The sequence below is a fragment of the Hemicordylus capensis genome, chromosome 1, assembly GCF_027244095.1.
Source record: "Hemicordylus capensis ecotype Gifberg chromosome 1, rHemCap1.1.pri, whole genome shotgun sequence".
Classification (NCBI taxonomy): Eukaryota; Metazoa; Chordata; class Lepidosauria; order Squamata; family Cordylidae; genus Hemicordylus; species Hemicordylus capensis.
Window position 1 is genome coordinate 14,800,948 of NC_069657.1, and position 21,007 is coordinate 14,821,954.

A 21,007-nucleotide genomic window follows, 5' to 3' on the forward strand; every position below is an offset into this window, starting at 1 on the left:
CTGGGATGCTCATTTTAACCTCCCAGCGGGGTCTCCTCATGACTCACGATCGGGAAAATGGGGTTAGCGGAGCATTCGTTCCGATAACACCATTTAAGGGGAGGGCTTCTTTGGTGGGCTAGCCACCAGAGAACCACTGGGCTCGCCCACAAGCCCTGTAGTTCTCACAATGGGAGAAACTAGCCCAGTTTTCTCCCATTGTGAGAATAGCCTCCTGCTCTTTCAAGGGGAGTGCAACCCCATCCAGAACCGGTCAAGTCCCCTCATCCCGATTGGCTCTCCTAGTGACCAACAGCATCCTCATCTTGCCTGGATTCAATCTCAGTTTATTAGCCTACATCTTGCCTCCACATTAGCCCACCTCACTGCCTCCAGCCCCCAGCTCAGGACATCCACTGCCTAGGATCAGGTGCTAAGGAAAGATAGGGCTGAGTGTCATCTGCATAGTGCTGACAGCTCAGTCCAAGTTGGATGACCTCTCCCAGTGGTTTCATGTAGATGTTAAACAGCATGGGGAACAAAACTGAACCCTGCAGGATCCCACAGGCCAAGGAGCCAAGCAGTAGTCCCCAAGCACCACCTTCTTGACCCTCCCCCTGCCAAGAAAGGACCAAAGCCACTACAAAGCAGTATCTCCAATCCCTGTATTCGAGAGGCAGTCCAGAACGATACCACGGTCTATGGCAGGGTTTCTTAACCTTGGGCCCCCAGATGTTTTTGGACTACAGCTCCCATCATCCCCAGACATGGCCTTTGTGGCAGAGGATGATGGGATTTGTAGTCCAACAACATCTGGGGGCCCAAGGTTAAGAAACCCTGATCTTTGGTGTCGAACATCACTGAGAGGTCCAGCAGAACCAAAAGGGCTACGCTCTCTCTGTCACTGGCGTAGGTCATCCACTAGAGCAGGGATTCTCAAACTTGGGTCCTCAGGTGTTATTGGATTTCAACTCCCATAATCCCCAGCCTCAGTGGCCTTTGGTTGGGGATTATGGGAGTTGAAGTCCAATAACACCTGAGGACCCAAGTTTGAGAATCACTGCACTAGAGCATAGAAGGCAGTTTCAGTCCCATATCCAGGATAGAAATCCAATTGAAATGGGTCTAGATAATCCATATTACCCAGTTGGGATGCTGAGATGCCATCACATGCTCTATCACCTTGCCCAAAAAGGAGAGGTTAGGAACAGGTCTATAGTTATCCAGGTTGGAGGGATCGAGGGAGGGCTTTTTCAATAATGGACTTACTATCACTTCTTTGAGGCATGTTGGTATCTTGCCATCCCTTAATGAATCATTGATTATAGCCTCCAACCATCTGCCTGTACCCTCCCTGGCATATTTTATTAGCCATGAAGGGCAAGGTTCAAGAGCGCGCAATGTTGCCCACACACTGCCCACAATCTTGTCCACACCTTCAGGCTGCGCTAACTGAAAAGAATCCAACACAATAGGAGCAGATGGTACCCGAGGCAGTTCTGCCAGTACTGCCAAAATCTTGGAGTCCAAATCAGCATGAATGTGATTGACTTCATCTGCAAAGTGACATGCAAACTGATCACAACGGGCTGTAGATGGTTCCTCCCCCATTACCTGGAGGATGTGTGGAGCAGTCCTTTGCTACACAAAACAGCTCCGCTGGTCTGCACTGAGCAGATGCAAAGAAGGCAGAGAAAGAACATTTTTTCACCACCCCCACTGCCACGGAGTAGACCCTAAAATGGGCTCTAGCCTGTGTTTGTTTGGATTCATCACGACTCTTTCTCCAGCATCATCCCAGCCGTCATCCGAGACCATTCATTGCCCTAAGCTCCAAGGAAAACCAGGGAGCAGAATAGGCTCCACCAAGCCAGAGAGGGCATTTAGGAGCGACCATGTCAATAGCCTAGGCTGTCTCCACATTCCAGAGATTCACCAGAGCCTCAACAGAGTCACCAGCTCTGGACACTGGAAACTGCCTGCGGGTTGTCTGGAAACCAAGCTGATCCACAAGACTCCGTGGGCAGACCATTCTAATTGGTCCACCACCCCTGCAGAGGGTAGACAGGGCAGTCAAACTAAACCCCACCAGATGATGATCTATCCATGACAAGGGAGTTATCTCAAACTCCCCCACCTCCAGACCATTCATTCCCTGATCAGCAAAAAGCAGATCCAGAGTATGTCCTGCCACATGGGTAGGGCCTGAGACGAATTGGGATAGGCCCGTGGTTGCCATGAAGGCCATGAAATCTTGAGCTGCTTCTACAAGGGAGTCCTAAGCATAGACGTTGAAGTCCACCAAGACAATTAGCTTGGGGGAACCCGACGCACCTCCGAGACCATCCCCACCAGCTCAGGTAGGGAGACTGAAGAGCAGTGGGGTGGTCGGTACACCAACAGAATCCCCAGCGTATCTGAGAGGCCTTAAGGACACCCTTAAGGACAAACACTTTGAATTTTGAGATTGCCTAACCAGGCACCTGGAAAGTGGAAAGGTGATGCCACCTCTCTGTCTCTTCCTTCAAATCCCTTGTTCTACCACAGTGGGGTCCTGGGGCTCTGCCTGCCCCCTGTTGCATGCACTACACCTCAGCCCAAGCATCTCCAAAAAAGAAAGGAGTCCTCCTTCAAGGTTGCTCTGGTTGTGCTCCTCACTGGGTACATAGACAATCACTGAAGCCTTTGAACTCTCTTATTTAGTGTTGTTTATCTATGTTCTAAATAATGCCTTGTGCAATCAACCGTCTCATGAGATCTCCTGGCTCACAGTGCTCTGACATTTAGCTTATCTGAGTGAGTAAAACCGGGGAAAGGATAATGGGCAGAAATATATATTAATCACCATTTTAATCCTATTGTGTCCCAGATGTCTTGAGAGATACCACAACTTCATGCAATCCAAAGAGAAGATACGTGCTAATCTTCATCATATGGAAAAATCACTTTGGAAAGCTTTGCTCCATAATCCAGTGTCTTACAAAGAAGCTTTAGAGCTGTCAGAGCAAAGCAAGGTGAGGATATTCATTTGTTTTATTTTAATTTATTTTATTGATCACTTGGATTTTTACACTGCCCCAAACAGTGATAAAAAAATACAGTCAGAAAAACTGGTGTAACTATGTCTTCATTTTCCTCTCTCCAGAAATTATACACAGTGGCTGATGTGATGTGGGAAATTACTCAAAGTAGTCCTATTGAATTTATTTATTTATTTGTCAAATTTGTTTACTGCCCCAGACGTCAGTCTCTGAGTGGTTTACAACATAAAACAAGTTTACTTTTTACAAAAGTAAAAACCTTAAAACAATTTAAAACCACAGTTAAATTAAAAAGCTTGGGTGAAAAAATAAGTCTTTAGAGACTTTTTAAAAGTAGTCATTGATGGGAAGACTCTTCTCTCAACAGGGAGTGAATTCCAGAGTCTCAGGGCAGCAACAGAGAAGGCCTATCCCTGCGTGGCCACCAGACTTGCTGGTGGCAGCTGCAGATGGACCTCTTCGTCCGTTTAAAATTAAAAGGACAACTTAGGCATTGCCTTTTGATTTCAATTGGGCTACTTTTCAGTTGAACTACTTTTCAACTGGACGACCTCTTGGACCTCTCAGCAGCTTTTGATACCATCGACCATGGTATCCTTCTGGGACGTCTCTCCAGGTTGGAACTTGGGGGCCTGGTTATATGGTGGCTGTGCTCCTACCTGGAGGGTCGTACTCAGAAGGTGGTGCTGGGGGATGCCTGCTGCATCCCTTGGCCTTTGGCCTATAGGGTGCCACAGGGATCTCTTCTGTCCCCCATGCTGTTTAACATTTGCATCAAACCTCTGGGAGTGGTCATCCGTAGGTGTGGGCTGTGGTGCCATCAATAGGCTGATGACACCCAGCTCTACGTATCTTTTAAGTCAGTGGACGCCAGGGAGGCAGTGGAAGCTCTGAACTGGGGCTTGGATGCTGTTCTGGACTGGATGGGGGCAAACAAGCTGAAACTCAATCCAGATTAGACGGAAGTGCTCTGGGTTGGTAGAACTGATCGTCTGAGTAATGAGGTAAATCTAGTCTTGGATGGGGTCACATTCCCTTTGAAAGACAAAGTCCGCAGCTTGGGGTTGCTTCTGGACCCGACGTTGTCCTTGGAGGAGCAGGTGGCAGTGGTGTGCAGAAGTGCCTTTTACTAGCTACAGCTAGTATGCCAGCTGTGATACTTCTTGGAGAAGTCGGACCTGACCTCAGTCACTCATGCGTTGGTAACATCCAGATTGGACTACTGCAATGCGCTCTACGTGGGGTTGCCCTTGAAGACTGTTTGGAAGATCCAGCTGGTCCAGAATGCTGCTGCAAGGATGCTTGTGGGTGCAAGTCACTTTATGAGTATCACATCCATCCTGCAGCAGCTTCATTGGTTACTGGTCCGCTTCCAGGCTAGAGGTGCTGGTTGACCTTTAAAGCTCTACACAGCTTGGGGCCGGGGTACTTGTCAGACCTCATTCACCCATATGAACCTGCCAGGGCCCTCCGCTCATGATCTCAGGCCCTGCTCATGACCCCACCACTAACAGTTATGGGGCCATGAGCAGGTTGGCGGGGACTAGAAACAGGGCATTTTCGGTTGTGCCCCCTGGCTTTGGAATGCCCTCCCTGAAGAACTTTGCCATGCTCCCTCTCTCAGTGATTTTAAAAAACAACTAAAACACATATTTCTAAAGAGGCTTTTAAATGATCCATCTTTGGTTATATCCGGTAGGTTATTTAGTTTTTAGTTTTTTATAACTCTCAATTTTTAGCTTTTAAAATAACTTTTAATTTGAAACAATACTGATTGTGATTATTATTATTATTATTATTATTACATTTATATCCCGCTCTTCCTCCAAGGAGCCCAGAGCGGTGTACTACATACTTGAGTTTCTCTTTCACAACAACCCTGTGAAGTAGGTTAGGCTGAGAGAGAAGTGACTGGCCCAGAGTCACCCAGCTAGTTTTATGGCTGAATGGGGATTTGAACTCGGGTCTCCCCGGTCCTAGTCCAGCACTCTAACCACTACACCACGCTGGCTTTTTAGTCTGACTTTTAACTTGTTTACATACATAGGAACATAGGAAGCTGCCGTATACTGAGTCAGACCATTGGTCTCTGTAGCTCAGTATTGTCTTCACTGACTGGCAGTGGCTTCTCCAAGGTTGCAGGCAGGAATCTCTCTCAGCCCTATCTTGGAGAAGCCAGGGAGGGAACTTGGAACCTTCTGCTCTTCGCAGAGCAGCTCCATCCCCTGAAACAAATATCTTACAGTGATCACACATCAAGTCTCCCATTCGTATGCATCCAGGCAGACCCTGCTTAGCTAAGGGCCATGCTTGCTACCACAAAATCATGCTTGCTACTACAATACCAGCTCTCCTCTTAATTTGGTTAATTTTATTACTTTTATTTTACATTGTATCTATTTTATTGTTATGAGCTGCCCCGAACAGTAGTGTACAGGAAGGGCAGGGTATAAATATTTCAAATAAATAAATAAATACTTTGCATAATTTCCCTCATGTCAGCCATCATAAAGAAGGTTGTCTCAATAATCTGTAAGAGCAACACTATAAAGAAGCCCAGTATTCTGGCTTTATTAGATGTAACCTCAGCAGTGCTGCATATTTGTCTACAAAACAGGCGACTGGAAAAACCAGAGCCCTTTTAGTGGATGCCCTCATGAAGTGGAATGCCTTTCCTTTATTGCAGAGTTTAAAAATTTTAATAAGCTGCCTTGAGAGCCCCACAATGGATTAAAACAGAGATTTCCATCCTTGGGTCCCCAGATGTTGAGGGACTACAATTCCCATCACCTCCAACAACAATGGCTTTTGGTTGTTGTGGCAGGGGATATAGGGAGTCTTAGTCCAATAACATCTGGAAACCCAGTGTTGGAAACCCCTGGACTATAAAATGAGATAGAAATTTTAAAGTTCAGTAAAATAAAATGAAGTGAATAAAACCAGACATTTTCATTTCTTTTCCCTCTTTGAAGTTGCTGGTCTCTCGACTGGTTTCAGCTGAAGAAGATCTAATGAAGTTGCGGCAAGATTCGGGACATTTGAGCCTGATGTGCAGAGAAAAAGAGACAACGCTGATAACCGCCATTGTGTCAACACTGTGGCTGAAGTGGCTTCATTTGCTTGAGGCTGCGAAAGAATGGGAGAGTAAATGTGAGGAGCAGAACCAGGAATGGAAATCTGTCAGTGAAGACGTGAGTTGTTTGGGGGCACCTCCCATTCAGTCATTTCCAGTTCGATTCTTTACATGCTTTTTTTTTTTTTTTGCCTGTGTGTTTCTGAAGTAGTGGGTGGCCAAAGTCTGTTGTTAAATAACCCCCTTTTAAAAAAAAAAGGTCTCTTGCTCTATAGAAATGCATTGATAGATTTAGGGTGGGTTCAATGACCCACAGAAAGTAAGTGCTTCCAGGTGAGTGCGCATTCCTGGCGGAAACTGGAAGCTGCACACATTTCGTGTTGTGTGAATCTGCCATTCTTGGGTGGGGGATGTCAGGTTCCCTCCGCTGCCTGACATTCTCTGCTCAAACGCTGGTTACAACTTTATTTATTTATTTTATTTTACTTTATTTTATTTTTACATTTATATCCCGCTCTTCCTCCAAGGAGCCCAGAGTGGTGTACTAAATACTTAAGTTTCTCCTCATAACAACCCTGTGAAGTCGGTTAGGCCGAGAGAGAAGTGACTGGCCCAGAGTCACCTAGCAAGTATCATGGCTGAAGGGGGATTTGAACTCGGGTCTCCCCGGTCCTAGTCCGGCACTCTAGCCACTACACCACACTGGCTCTCGACTTTCAGTGGTGCAGGGAACTCAGTATTGGTTTGACTTTGATATAGTTAATTTGGTTTTGAGTAGTTTAGTTTCAATCGTGATTGGCCCTTTTTGATCACGTTTTTGTTTGTTTGTTCCATTTATTCATGATCCCCATTTTCTTTGGGAACCAAATATTGGCAGCTTCAGATGACGCAAAATGCAAACAACTTGCGGCTAGCTCTGAGAGCATGTGCTTTCAAAGAACCTGTGGTTTTTTCCTACTTTCTTTCCGCAAGCTGTCTGAACCTGTTTGCAAAGTTCCCCTCCTTTTTCATTGATTCCTCCTCCTGCTCTTGTTGCCATCTTCCTCTTTAGATGGAGCGAGAAACCATCATTTTAGACAATCTCCAAGAAGAACTACCCGAAAATCCCAAGGAGAGAGAGAGCGTCACCAAAGAAGAGCTGCAAGAATTTCTAGAATGTGCGAGCTGTTATGAGGAAAGTGTGGAGGCGGAGAAGTTGTTGTTGCACTTGATACTTCACCGCATAAGGGACATTCTGAGAGTCCCTGGATGTCCCTCTGAGAAGTCAGGGGGCCTTCCTATTGTGAATGAAATTCAGGCCATGCAAGATCGACTGAAAGAGTAAGTAGAAATAAACATACAGGAGAACTCCATTATTCGCGGGGGTTGCGTTCCATGTGGGGGCCCGCAGATAGCAAATCCGTGAATAATGGGGCATTAGGGCTATGGGAATTGGGGGGGTTAGGTTCCCAGACTGCTCAAAATGGCCGAAAATCATGGTTTTTGCCCTCACCCCACTCCAATCACCCCCCAAAGTGCCCTATCATGTTGCAGAGTAGTCGAGGGACTCCAGGGGGCCAAAGATTGGCCAAAAATAGCGGGATTTGCCACATTTTCTTCAACTAAATGAGCCATAAAATGGCTCCCAGACACAAAATGGCTGCTGGAAATGACCTTCAAGGTCATTTCCAGCCACCTCCAACCCGCAGATATGTGGGTTTAATCCTTTCCCTCTGGGATTTTTTCTGCGTATGGGTTGGGTGCTAATTACCTGACCAGGGATACGCGAAACCATGAGTGCTGGACCTGCTATTAACGAGGTCCTCCTGTACTGGGGAATGGATTCCCAAAATATTTGTATATGTCGCATTTAGTTCTGCTTTTCAAATATCTTCAGATTTTTTAACCTTGAAGCATGGACTCCAGTTTGTCTGACAAATCCATAAGTATTCCAGGAATTAAGAATCCTTAAAAAAAAGAAAAAAGAAAAAAGGCATTATTTTTCATTGATTGCTGGGATAAATTTGCATATGCATTTAACAATACTTTTTTAAAAAGTATACTGATTAACATCCTGACTAATGAATTCTGAAAAATTCAACTAACTCAACTCAGTGCTGGGGACAACTGTTGATGACACCTTCTTTCCCAGGAAGTGCTCTGTCCCACCTGAAAATATATCCCTGAGGTTCATGCAGCCATCAGGGATATATTTTTGGGTGGAACAGGGTTTCCAGAGGAAAGAAAGATTTTTAAAAAATTCGCTCCACATACACAGCAGGACAGGTGCAGCATTAGTCTAGAACTCTTCTCCCATTGCACTGGTGCTTCATTAGTCAGGATGTCAGCTGATATCTTTATTTTTAGATGCAAGTGTGTATCACAGCGGGCACCATTTTAAAAGAGGGATTTCTTCCTGTATGGGAGAGAAGGGAAAATATTATTATTTTTTCATGATGACGCAGCCCAGTGATTCTATTGACTGGAATGGAAGTTGGTTGTGTTTAGGGCCTCTAAAAAATCAGGCCATGAGGACATATAACCGGAAAGCAATGGACTTCCCTTGGCATATAAGAGGAAGCCGATGGATTCTAGTTTCTACAGAAACCTTTGTTTAATGTTGTTCCTGATGCAATTTTCACAGGCTTCATGAAAAGGTTCAAAAGCAAAAGGATGCTGTACTTTCTGAGATTCAAGACCAGGCCAAAGCGGGTGATGAAATAAATGCTGTAAAGAATTCATTACAGACAGCCATGTCTCTGCTCCAGAATTTAGATTCAGATGCAGTTGCTGAAAAGGCGGCAAAACTTGAGGTCGGTAAAATGGCTGCTGCCTTGTTATTTTGCAGCAACTTCATATTTGATAGTATGATCTTCTGTATCATATGATAGTATTTTGTAGGATGCTGATGTTTTTGAAGTACTGACAGAAACTCAACATTGAAAGGGCAGGTTCACACAACTGCTGGAAAATAAGGTGGCAGGAACTGGAAGCTCCCATTGACCATGTGCTCTCAGCAAGCCAGTACTTCCGATCATTTCTTTGTCATCCAAACCCGCCAATGCTGGGTTCCCTCCATCACCTACATCTGTCTCTTAAATTTGAAGCTGGGTACAAATGTTGGAAGGAACATGACATTGGTGGGTTCGGACAACATTTTATTTATTTATTTATTTATTTACTTATTTACTTATTTATTTACATTTATATCCCGCTCTTCCTCCAAGGAGCCCAGAGCAGTGTACTACATACTTGAGTTTCTCCTCACAACAACCCTGTGAAATAGGTTAGGCTGAGAGAGAAGTGATAGCTAGTATCATGGCTGAATAAGGATTTGAACTCGGGTCTCCCCAGTCCTAGTCCAGCACTCTTAAACACTACACCACGCTGGCTCTCTATGGAAAAGAATTGAAGTACTGACTCATGCTGGGAGCACTCATTTGCTGGGAATCTCCTGTACCCACAACTTTGCTTTCTGGTGATCTTGCAGACTCGCCCAAATTGTTGGTCATTGCCTTTAAAGCCCTTTACAGCCTGAGCTCAGAGTATTTAAAAGACGGTCTCCTCCTATATAAGCCTGCCCAGTTTCTGAGATCAATATTGGGGACCCTGCTCTGTGTTCAGTTGTCAACAGGGCCTTCTCAGTGGTTGCACCTAGGCTATGGAACTTTCTTCCCCCACAGGCTTGTATGACCCTACACTGCAGATTTTTTTGATGGGTCATCAAGATTTTTTTTAATTTCACCAGGCATTTGGCCTGATATGATGGTTCTGAACGCATCCTGCCAGGTGTCTCCACTGTTTTATTGCTGCTGCTGCTGCTGCTGCCGCCTATAAACATCACTGGCATCACCTGAGCTCAAATACAGTTGGCCTTTTTGCAGGTTGTTAGGTGGACAAAGGCCCTCATTTCAACTTCTGTTCTCATACTGCACAGTTCATTGATTCAGATCTGGGGCCCCAAATTCAGCATTTCTACCCTTCTTGGCATTAGGAACAGTAATTGCAAATAAAATGTTTTTCTCACTGAAGATCCTAGAAATGCATCCCCAAATGTGCTCCTTTTCAGTTGTTTTTGTCAGAGGATGTAGATCAGATTGAATTTCTAGGGCACAAATAGTAAACTGTCAAGTTTCTTTTGCCTCCTGAAACTGATATTCTTCATGCAGAACTGGAAACCTCTTGTTTTGCAGAGATCTTTTCATTTATAATGACACTAACGTGAATACTCCAACTCTGAGTCTATTGCTTTTAGTAGCATTTTATTGTTACTGGAATCTTTAAAAACATTTTAGGAGTCTCTTCCACTTTGCAACAAAAGCATGCTACAAGCATTAGTTGTAGAAGTATTTTTATGTACATAAGATATTATTTCATCCGTCAATAAGCTTTGACAAGACAATGAAACGGTATCAGGTTTAATTTATTCTCGGTGGGTTGGAAAGCATCATCTGACTAAACAAAGTGAACATCTCTCAGGTTTAATCTGCTTACTTGTGTAGTCAGATGAGGCTTTGTAATGCAAAAATCACCTCTCTGCATCGTAAGCACCCTGGAAAAAAAACTAACACAAAACACTATTAATTCCTTCCATCTCTTAGGAGATTCAAAGAGCAATTGACGATCAGAAGCAAGCCCTTGAGCAGATCATGGATAAACTGCGTATCAATTACTCTGAAATGTACACAATTGTTCCTGTTGAGATTGAAACACATTTGGAAGATTGCAAGCAAACATTACAAGACCTAGAAGAAAAGGTAAACACGTTTATTTGTTTTGAAGCTCAGAACTGCTTACACTGGGCTCCTGGCTTCTAATACTTCTATCCGGCTTGTCCTCTGGACAGGGATGAGCCTTTCATGAGTCAGGGTGAAGCAATTGCCTCAGGTGGCAGATTATTGGGACACCTCCCCACATTGCCACCAGAGCAGTTCTTTGGGACCGATGTGTCCTTTGCAAGCTTCACAAAGAGCACCTCTCCACATACTCCTTGCAAAACTTGCAAGAAGCACAAGGAGAGAAGAAAAGGCTGCTAGCAACCTTCCCTTCTCCCTGTCCCCCCTATACTCTCAGTGCTTGCAAAGGGTGGCTCTGAAAGAGGGGTTAGCCCCCAACTTGCATAGGGCAAGGTAACATGTTGCGCCTCGCCTCAAATGCTGCAGTATGTTGATCTGTCCCAGCCTCTGGGACATTCTGGGCAGTTTATATAGGGCTCTGAAGAGTCTCCTACTCAGGCACTGTGCTAGTCTAAAACTGCTTAGATACAGCAGTGCTATAGCCTTTGGTTTTCCCAAATTGGAACTTAGCTACTTACTAATTTCTTATGTATGCACAGCCGCCTTAGTTGTAGGTTTTTACCACTTGACTGTGTCACAGACCCTCAGACTATTCTCTCATCCCTAAAGCATGCATTGCAGGTCCAGTTTTTCCCAGTGTGGATACTGTATGTGACCTTGTAGCACATTCCATCTGAAAACGGTGGTTGGCTTAAAGACTGGGGGAGAGTAACTGTCCCTTTTCATCCCCCAGCCTAGCAACTCTCCTGGTAGCTGTTGCAGGTGTCTCCCGTATGTTTCTTTTAAAATGATGAGTCTCTTTGAGACAGGGAACCATCTTGTCATTTCTTTTGCTGTGTAAAACACTTTGATAACTCATTTTGCTGAAAAGCAGTCTATTAATGCTCTAAATAATGCTCATATTTGGTAAAAGAGCAGGAAATGCAGCACAATAATTTTAATTATTTGCATGTGACTCATTTTTAAAATGTGTATACACATTTTTCTAGAAAACCAGAAGACTACATCTAAAAAAATCACTAATATATATGCATAAAATACATCATATAATAGATATTTATATTAAATTGTCACTACCTATAGATTTCCTTCTTCAATATGTCATTATTTTCAAACTTTCAAATGTAATATCATTCTTATTTCTTACTCGAATACTGGAAACATTTGTTTAGCACCTCCAAATTTTTAATCCATCCCCTGAGGGCTCCATCCCCTGAGGGGAATATCTTGCAGTGCTCGCACATCAAGTCTCCCATTCAAATGCAACCAGGGCAGACCCTGCTTAAGCTAAGGGGACAAGTCATGCTTGTTACCACAAGACCAGCTCTCCTCATTACATACATACATAATACATTAAATAATGCTCCAGCATTTATTCTCCCACATTTTAATTAATGAGACTTCTTTTGTCTCTAAAGTCCTTTCCCATTGGAATTGCTTTGTGCTACACAAAAATATGTCTCTGAGGGTTATCTAGAGATGTACACAAAACTCAGTTTGTGCAGCGGTTCAAATTTGAACCGGTTCGTGGTTCTGCAAACTGGTTCATTCTGGTTTGGCCCAAACACAAATTGTTTCGGCAGTTTGAGAGCAGAGATGGTGAGCAGCACCTTTAAAGGTGAGTACAGCAGGTCCTTACCTGTGTGACTGCCACTCCATGCAGTTTCCTGCTGCAGCAGCGCTACCCCCAACATGCCAGTGCACGATGGCAGCACACACATGGCCTCCGCACATGCACGGAAGTCATTTGTTTAGTCAACAACACCAGGTTGACCAAGCAAATGGCTTCTGCACATGTGCCGAGGCCATATGGATGCCGCTGCCATGCACAGGCTGTTGTGGGGAGCCCTGCAGTGTACTCTTCAAGGCACTTCTCACCACCCCACCACCCCTCAGAGCCACTCTCAAACCACCGAACTAGTTCGTGGTTGGGCTGAACTGGAACAAACTGGTTCGCGGAACCATGAACTGGTTCAAATTGCTGCATGGACCAAGGTTCATGCACATCCCTAATCTAGCCCTCAGGTATATATTTCCTGTGGCACAAAGCGCTTCCAAAGAATGGGGAGGTCATCAAAATTTGCTCCCCACATTTAAGCACTGGTGCTGCCTAAGTGAAACTCAGCAGTAATGAAGTTGCCTTCTCATGTAGCACCAGCTATTCTTTAGTCTGGATATCAGCCAGTGGCTGATGGGCCACCTCCAGCCTCAAAGGCAGGATGCCTCTGAGTGCCAGTTGCAGGGAGTAACAGCAGGAGGGAGGGCATGCCCTCAACTCCTGCCTGTGGCTTCCGGCGGCATCTGGTGGGCCACTGTGCGAAACAGGATGCTGGACTAGATGGGTCTTGGGCCTGATCCAGCAGGGCTGTTCTTATGTTCTTAGCCCATCGTCGTCGTCATCTGTATTATTAATAATACTAAAATAGAACTGCAATTGAACTTTGGAAAGAAGGAAAAAATGAACATAACTGAGAAAATCCAGATAGTTTTGTCTTCATTAGTCTCTTCTTTCCCCTCACTGCCTGGCTTTTCTGTTTTCCCTCCCCCACCATGGCAGGTCAACACAGAAGTCCAGAAAAATTCCCCTCACTATGCCACAGATAAAAAAATAGAAGACATCAACAAAGGCCTCCAGGCAATTGAAAGTATGTTACAGCAGAAAAGTGAGAACATCACGAAAGCTAAAGAAGTTCAAAAGGTAATGACCTACCTCTCTTTTCTGCCTCAGCTTGCTCTCTTCAAGCCATATTCCATGATGTGCACCAGATCCATGTTCGGATTTCCCAGTGGGACTGTTTGGACTACTCAAACTTACCTTAGCGGCCCAGGCAATTAGAAAGGAGACACTCCCAGATCGCAGCCGTCAGAACATCTTCCATAGACATCCTGATGTCTCCCCTGCATTTATCATGTGGTGGGGGGAAGGGGGCATTGTTCATTTGAACGGCCATTCTGCATTCACCCCAAATACTAGTTTAAGCTCATATTTGGGGCACACAGAGCTGCCATTCAGACAAACAGCACTCTCTGTGCAATAAACACACACACTGTGCAGGCATTGGGACATCTGATAAAGATGCCTTAAGATGCCACAGCAGACACACTCTTGGCATGTCCCCCTTTCACATGGACTTGAAAGTATCATTCAAATGGTCTTTTTAATTTATATTTTTATTGAAAGTTCAATAGTGGTAGCATTGTGATTTAAAGTCCCCTGCAAGATACATTCAGCTTCACCCATTTTTCCCACTTGAGATATTCGTTTGTTATAGTTTTTTATTCTTCTCCTATAAATCTTTCTTTTTGTTGTTGTTTCTATCTCATAAATATCACGCACAATAACATCCTAATTTGTTTTTATATGTTGTACTCTTTTGAGTTTGCATCAGGATGTCAGTGATTTCTGTCTTGCACGATTTAATTCGGAGACCAATTCATTGACCTATTTCTTCAGTTCTGCTTCTAATGCTTTGTTTGAGCTAAGTGGGTTTGCTATTGTTAGGGTATATTAACAATAACTATTGTTAGTTATTGTTGCTATTTGTCATTTGCAGGAAGACTTGGTTTATACATGTGGGCTGACATCCAGAGCAAGGATGCGCCGTGAGAGAGCAGCCCAGCAGAACTTCCCAACTGACTGCACCAGTGCAGCAGAGAAGGGACAATTTTTAACACCCTCCCCTTCCACAGAAAGCCCTCTGTTCTACCCAAAAATATGTCTCCAAGGGATGTGCAATCCTTAGGGACATATTTTTGGGTTGTGCAGGCAGCTTCCTGGGAAAGGAGAGGGTGTCAAAATTGCTACTTCCCCGCTGCACCATTGCGGTTAGTTGGGAAGTTCTGTTAGACTGCCACACTGGTGCACACCCGTTACCATCCTCAGTTGGCTCTTGCCACGGTGGATGGATGGATGGGCTCACGCGAGAGAGGAAGCAATCCGTCCCACTTCTCGCCGCAGTGAGAACCAGGCGCAAAGTGACAGATGGGCAGTACTGGTGGTGGGAGGAAGCAGCAAGGCAGGGGGCACCACAGACGGGCCAACGCTAAGCCCCCCCCCCCACGATAATGGAGGGGAATGGGGAAGGGTGGACAATTGAGCGCTCTGGGCTGTATCCGGCCCACTGACTGTATGTTTGACACCCCTTCTCCAAAGAGATCACAAACTGGAGTGCAGATTGGGTCATCCTTTTTGTTGGTTGATGCGCTTTGTCTGTTGCATACAGAGAATCTGGGATTTGCTAGACCTTTGGCATTACAAAATGAATGAGCTGGATGCAGAAGTTCAAGACATGGCGGAGCAAGACCCTTGCCAGGTCCAAGAGCTGATGGATCGCTTGATGTTTCCGCTGCAGCAGTATCAGCAAGTCTCGCAGCGTGCAGAGCGCAGAACTGCCAACCTAAACAGGGTAAGAGATGGCTGGAGAGGAAGGATGATGTGGATGGTTAAAGAGACTAAACCAGAGCAAAGCTGCACCATGAATGAATGCTGCAAAAACAAAAATAGCAATAGCACTTACATTTATATACCGCTCTATAGCCGGAGCTCTCTAAGCGGTTTACAATGATTTCAGCATATTGCCCCCAACTTCTGGGTACTCATTTTACCGACCTCGGAAGGATGGAAGGCTGAGTCAACCTTGAGCCCCTGGTCAGGATCGAACTTGTAACCTTCTGGTTACAGGGCAGCAGTTTTACCACTGCACCACCAGGGGCTCTGCCCCCTTCTTCCTTAGCTTCTGAACAAAAGGGAATTGGTCCAGTTAATTTTCACATATTAAGTCACTCCATTTAAGGACTTCTAGCTAAGACAAGAAATGCTTTTGACCTATTCATATGACTCTGCCATGTGATTGAGTCAAAGCATTCATTTATCTTGTCTGGTGATGTCTACTTTGATTGGCAGCATTAATTTATCTTGTCCCATAGTCTGCTCTGACTGGCAGCAGCTCTTTGGCAGCAGTCTTTCCAGATCTTGTGAGAACCTTTGCCTGAAGGTGCCTGGGATCTCCTTCATGCAAAGCAGGTGCTGTAGCACAGAGCTACTGTCCTCTAGGGATGTGCACAAAATCGGCTGGCCTGGTTCGGTTTGAGTCTGAACAGGACTCGAACAGGACCAGGCCAGTTCAGTTTTGCAATGAGTATTTTGTTCGCAAGTATTTTATTTATATATATATCTCCCCCGCCCCCCGTCCTCGTGCCAAAAACCATCCGGTTCTGGTGTTCTTCGTCCCTTTCTGGGCCTTTCCCCTTCGCGGTGGCCATTTTGGAGGCTGCCACGCATGCGCAATGGGCCTCTGCGTGGCCTGATTCTATTCTTGAGAATAGAATGGGAGAAGCATTTTGTATCCTATGTGGCTGCTTATCCCTTTTTTTCATTGCTTCCAGCTATTTGCCTATATCCCAATAAACATACCCCTGCTGGCCTGCACTTCCTCATACCTCTCTGGCTTCCATGTTCTAAGCCAGAAGTGGAAACCATGATCAAGGGGCTACTCTGTAGTGTGAATAGCTGACATTCTGAGCAGTCTTAGAAGTACATAAAAAGAGTTACGTCCATTTTTTATATTGTGAACCACCCAGGTGCTTCTTTGTATGCGGCGGTATATACATGTACTAAATAAATAAATAAAATAAATTGAAGACTGCAACAGAGCTCAGCTCAGTGTGCTGCTGAGCAGGCAAACACATGTGAAGGGGTGGGGTTAGCGATTTTAGCTGCTCTCTCCTCCCTCCAAATGTCCTTTTTGACTTCAGAAATATGTCCCTGATGGCCCCGTAACCCTCAAGGACACATTTCTGAAGTCAAAAATCACTTTGGGAAGGAGTGAGCAGCAAAAATTGCTACCCTCTCCTCCACACATGTTTGCCACATAGGAACATAGGAAGCTGCCTTATACCAAATCAGACCATTGGTCCATCTAGCTCAGTATTTTCTGGCAGCGGCTTCTCCAAGGTTGCAGGCAGGAATCTCTCTCAGCCCTATCTTGGAGATGCCATGGAGGAAACTCGGAACCCTCACACATGTAGTCTCCCATTCAAATGCAAACCAGGGTGGGCCCTGCTTAGCAAAGGGGACAATTCATGCTTCCTACCACACAACCAGCTCTCCTCCTTGGCAACATGCTGGGCTGAGCTCCATTGCAGATTCTTCCACGGATGCAGCACTGCTTATGTACTTCTGACACTGCTCAGAATGTCAGCCAGTGTCACCAACAACCACATTTGCTTATGCCTGAGAATGTTTTGCAGCAAACTTGAAAGATTTCTGAACTTCACTCATAAAACGGATGTAAACATGATGAGTGATTTTTATGTTAAAGGCTGCTAGCAGGATGGAAGAATATGAGGAACTCCTGAAGAGCACTCAAGTCTGGCTTGAAAACACCAGCCATCTGCTAACAGAAGAGTTGAAAAGTGACTCGTCTAAAGCTTTGAATAAACATGCCAGTGCACTCCAAGTAAGTGGATTTGCAGGTTTTCTGCACAAGGAGCCCAGACGACAAATCTCACTTGGCCTCAGAGCAAGTGCCTCCTAAAGCCGGTATGACTAAAAGTCAAACTAGGCATGATGTGAAATGCCTTTATCACATTTGTGTTTTTAACATTAAAAAAATGATAATAGGCACAAGGGATCCCAGTTTGAACTGGGACTGTGGGGAGAGTGGGAGTTAAGCTCCCAGCTTCCGTGCAAACGTTTCCGCAAAATGCACCCCCTGGGAGCTGCTGTTTGCTCAGGAAGGGAAACTGATATGATATTACTGCCAGTTTTTATTTATTATTCATTTACTATATTTGTATACCATCCCAAATTCACATCGCTGGATGGTACAACAAATATAACACACCATTAAAATAGGAACCGAAACATTAAAATGGTTTAATATAAACCCATAGTTCTACAAATCTAGTTAAAAGCTTGGATGAATAAATTGTCTTAAGGGTCTTTTTGAAAGTTGTCAGAGATAGGGAGGCTCTTATTTTGGCAGAAAGCACATCCCAGAGCCTCGGGGCTGCAACAGAGAAGGCCCTTCTTTATCAGCTTTCCCCTTGGAAGAAGTAGCAGCTTCAGTGGAGAGGGTGATCTCCATCAGGCAAATGGCACAGGGTGAAGTGGCTAAAAACCCCTCCCTTTGCATCTTAGCCTTGATCCAGACCATCAGAGCACACTTCCCCATGTGACTGCTGTGTTGTTGTTTTTAACTGTAGCAGATGGAAATGTGATGATGTGGAGGATTATTTCCTATCATCCCCAGCCACAATGACCAAAGGATGATGGGAACTACTCCAGCAACATCTGGGAACACCTGCAATAATGCATTTCACATCATATCTAATTTGATCTTGAGATCTTTCGAAACTCATACCACATTTTGGAGCTAGGGTTCTTCCAGGAAAGGTACTAACCATGGTACAGCAATATTTAATAATGCTGGCAACAAACAAACAGACTTTTTCAAAGAACAGTTGTCTCAGTGCTGTTTAAAATGTGTTTTAATGCTGTTTGAACCTGCTGTGCTTGAATGTGTTGGTCCTGTATTTTGAATATTGTTATTGATCAATGTAGAACAACTCTTACTAGTGCCACCTGTGTGATACCATATCTGGAAGAATTTCAGATCCCACCAGCCTTGCGATATCAATTCTTTACCAAGTGGGCATTTCTTTTATATGGCTGGGTCTACTACAACAGCCCTTGCATATTTGCAAAAATACGAAAAATCAAAAACAAAACCTCAATAGAGTGGAAAGGCTTATAGGTGTGGGATGGAGACAATTAATCAAGCTTCGGGTTTTTTTAAAAATGCAACATGAAAGTTCACTTTGGAAAAATATACAGTCAATTTAAAACATTAGCTTTGGTTTCTTAATTTAAAAATCACAGTTACCATAAGAGCTTAAAGGAAGAAATAACAAGGTTGGAAAAACGCATCCAACTAACCTAACTCAACTGATCCCTAACACAAGAGTCCTCAGCAGTTACCTTCTTTTGTCAGCAACTTGGCTTGTTCCTTCTGCAGCTCAGGTTTTAGTCACTTTTACCAGCCTGGGTTAAATTCAGACTGGAGGTTCTGTGTTTTTAGCCTTTCAGAGAGTCTCCACTCTCTGTAGTGATTTCCAGCTATTGCTTGTGACTTCAGACTCTGAACCACACTGATTCTTCTTCTTCTTCTGAATCACAGCTCTACACAGTATTCCACTGCACCAACTCTGCCTTCTTGACTGCTTGACTCTTTCTTCTTGATTCCTCTTGACTCTGGCTCTTTTTTCAGCTCTTTCCAACTCCAGCTTCAACTCTTAGGACTTTTTCTGACTTTCTCCAGGAGTCAAATTTCAGCTAACTCTCTGAGCAACCCTTCTATATTTGGTATATATAAACAATTTTGCTTCAACAGTTTTTTAAACAATCCAATCAGAGTAACTCAGAGTTCCCTCCATTTTTAAAAACTTCGTTTCCCTCCAAAACCAAACTGTCAAACTAACATTCTCAAAGTGAAGCTAATAGTACAGCAAGCATGAACTCTTGACGCTTTTCTGGCAAGGCATGTTACTCATACAATCCTATTTACAAGAAGAAGAGTTTTGAGAATATCGGTGCAATAATACAACGGCTTATTTACAACAAGAAGAGGTTTGGGAATATCAATTCAATTCATAATACAATTCATCTACAATACAAGAGTTTAATTTACAAAACCAAGACGTCTAGGCTTCATTACTCCTCAACCAACATCCAGATTAACGCTGTGCTTATGCAACGAACAGGCAGGTTGCATAGCTGTAAGGGGGACTCCTCTTTGAAAATAAGGGAGAAAAGCCCACTGCCCATGTGCAGTCTCCTGCATGAGTGTAACAAGATGCTGTGGATTGTGTCCATCTATATCTGTGTTTCTTGAATGCCTTTTGAAATGACACGTTTGATTTTAGTTTACCTTTTGTTGTTCTAAACCAGGGGTAAGTAACCTTGGCACTCTGGCTGTTAAATACAATAAATTGTGGTTGGGGATAATGAAGAGTTGTGGTCCAACAACAGCTGGAGCGCTAAGGTCGCTTCCCCCTGTTCCAGCTAGTCTGGTACCTATAGGCCACTTCCTGCCTCAGTGACAAGATGCCTCTACAAACCAGTTGCAGGGGAGCAACAGCAGGAGAGAGGGCATGCCCTCACCTCTTGCCTGTGGGCTAGGCAGAGGCATCGGGTGGGCCACTGTGGGAAACGGGATGCTGGACTAGATAGGCTGTGGGCCTGATCCAGCAGGGCTGTTCTTATGTTCTTCCTATATATGTTCAAATACATAAGAAATACTCAAATACATAAGAAATACTTCAAACTACCTGGGCCGGGCGCAGAACATCTGCGCCTCTGCTGGCCCACCTGGCCCGCTTCTACCCCCCACCCCGCAGGACCGCTTCTCCCCCCCGCCCCGTGCTTTCTGGCCACGGGGTGCTCCCCCGTGGGTGCTCTGGCCAGTGGGGTGCTCCCGGCAGCAAGCCTGCTCCAACTCTGCCTGCTCCTGGTGGCTGGCTTGCCGTCGCCTGGTCCCACTGGCCAGCCAACCACTGGCGGGAGCAGCCCGCTTCTTCCCTCCCACCCACCCATGTTTTCTGGCGGGCAGACGGGCCGGAAAGCTGGCCTGCCATCACCTCCTGCCTGCCTGCCCATTCCCGGTAGCCAGGCCGGCCCATTCCCGGTGGTCAGGCCGGGTTGCTGCCTGCTCCCGGTGGACAGCTTGCCGCCACCTGCTGCTCCTGGTGGCCGGTCCACCGCTGCCGGCATCCACTGCCGGCCCACCTTGCTGGCGGCTGGCATCCCTATTTTCTCCCCCTCCCCATTGCGAATTGGCAGCTGCTCGCGAACTCTCGCAAGGGCTGCCACACATGGGATTAGCGTTTTAAATGGCTCTGTTTTAAATATGTTTTTATATTGTTTTAATCTGTTTGTTTTAAATGGTGTTTGTTTTTGTATTTTACTTGTTGTGCACCGCCCAGAGCCTTTGGATAGAGCAATATGGAAATGTAATAAATAAATAAATAATGATTGCATTTAAACATATGCAGAATTTATTTTCTAGGGTGGTTGTTTTTACTTAGCATTGAAGTGCATCTCCATTCAGTTTACCAATTCTTTTCTTCTGTTATTTTTT

General features: G+C 44.9%; 1 protein-coding gene across 8 annotated transcripts in view; it reads left to right on the forward strand.

Moving 5' to 3' along the window:
- The window catches only part of SYNE2 (spectrin repeat containing nuclear envelope protein 2), a 368,664-nt gene that overhangs the window by 165,284 nt on the left and 182,373 nt on the right, over positions 1-21,007 (forward strand). For all 8 annotated transcript variants that reach the window (XM_053287390.1, XM_053287373.1, XM_053287409.1 and 5 more), the window contains 8 exons: positions 2,849-2,993; positions 5,993-6,211; positions 7,145-7,413; positions 8,717-8,885; positions 10,674-10,829; positions 13,426-13,566; positions 15,092-15,274; positions 17,189-17,326. In XM_053287390.1, the coding sequence (XP_053143365.1) occupies positions 2,849-2,993; positions 5,993-6,211; positions 7,145-7,413; positions 8,717-8,885; positions 10,674-10,829; positions 13,426-13,566; positions 15,092-15,274; positions 17,189-17,326 (1,420 nt within the window). The remainder of the gene's footprint in view (positions 1-2,848; positions 2,994-5,992; positions 6,212-7,144; positions 7,414-8,716; positions 8,886-10,673; positions 10,830-13,425; positions 13,567-15,091; positions 15,275-17,188; positions 17,327-21,007) is intronic.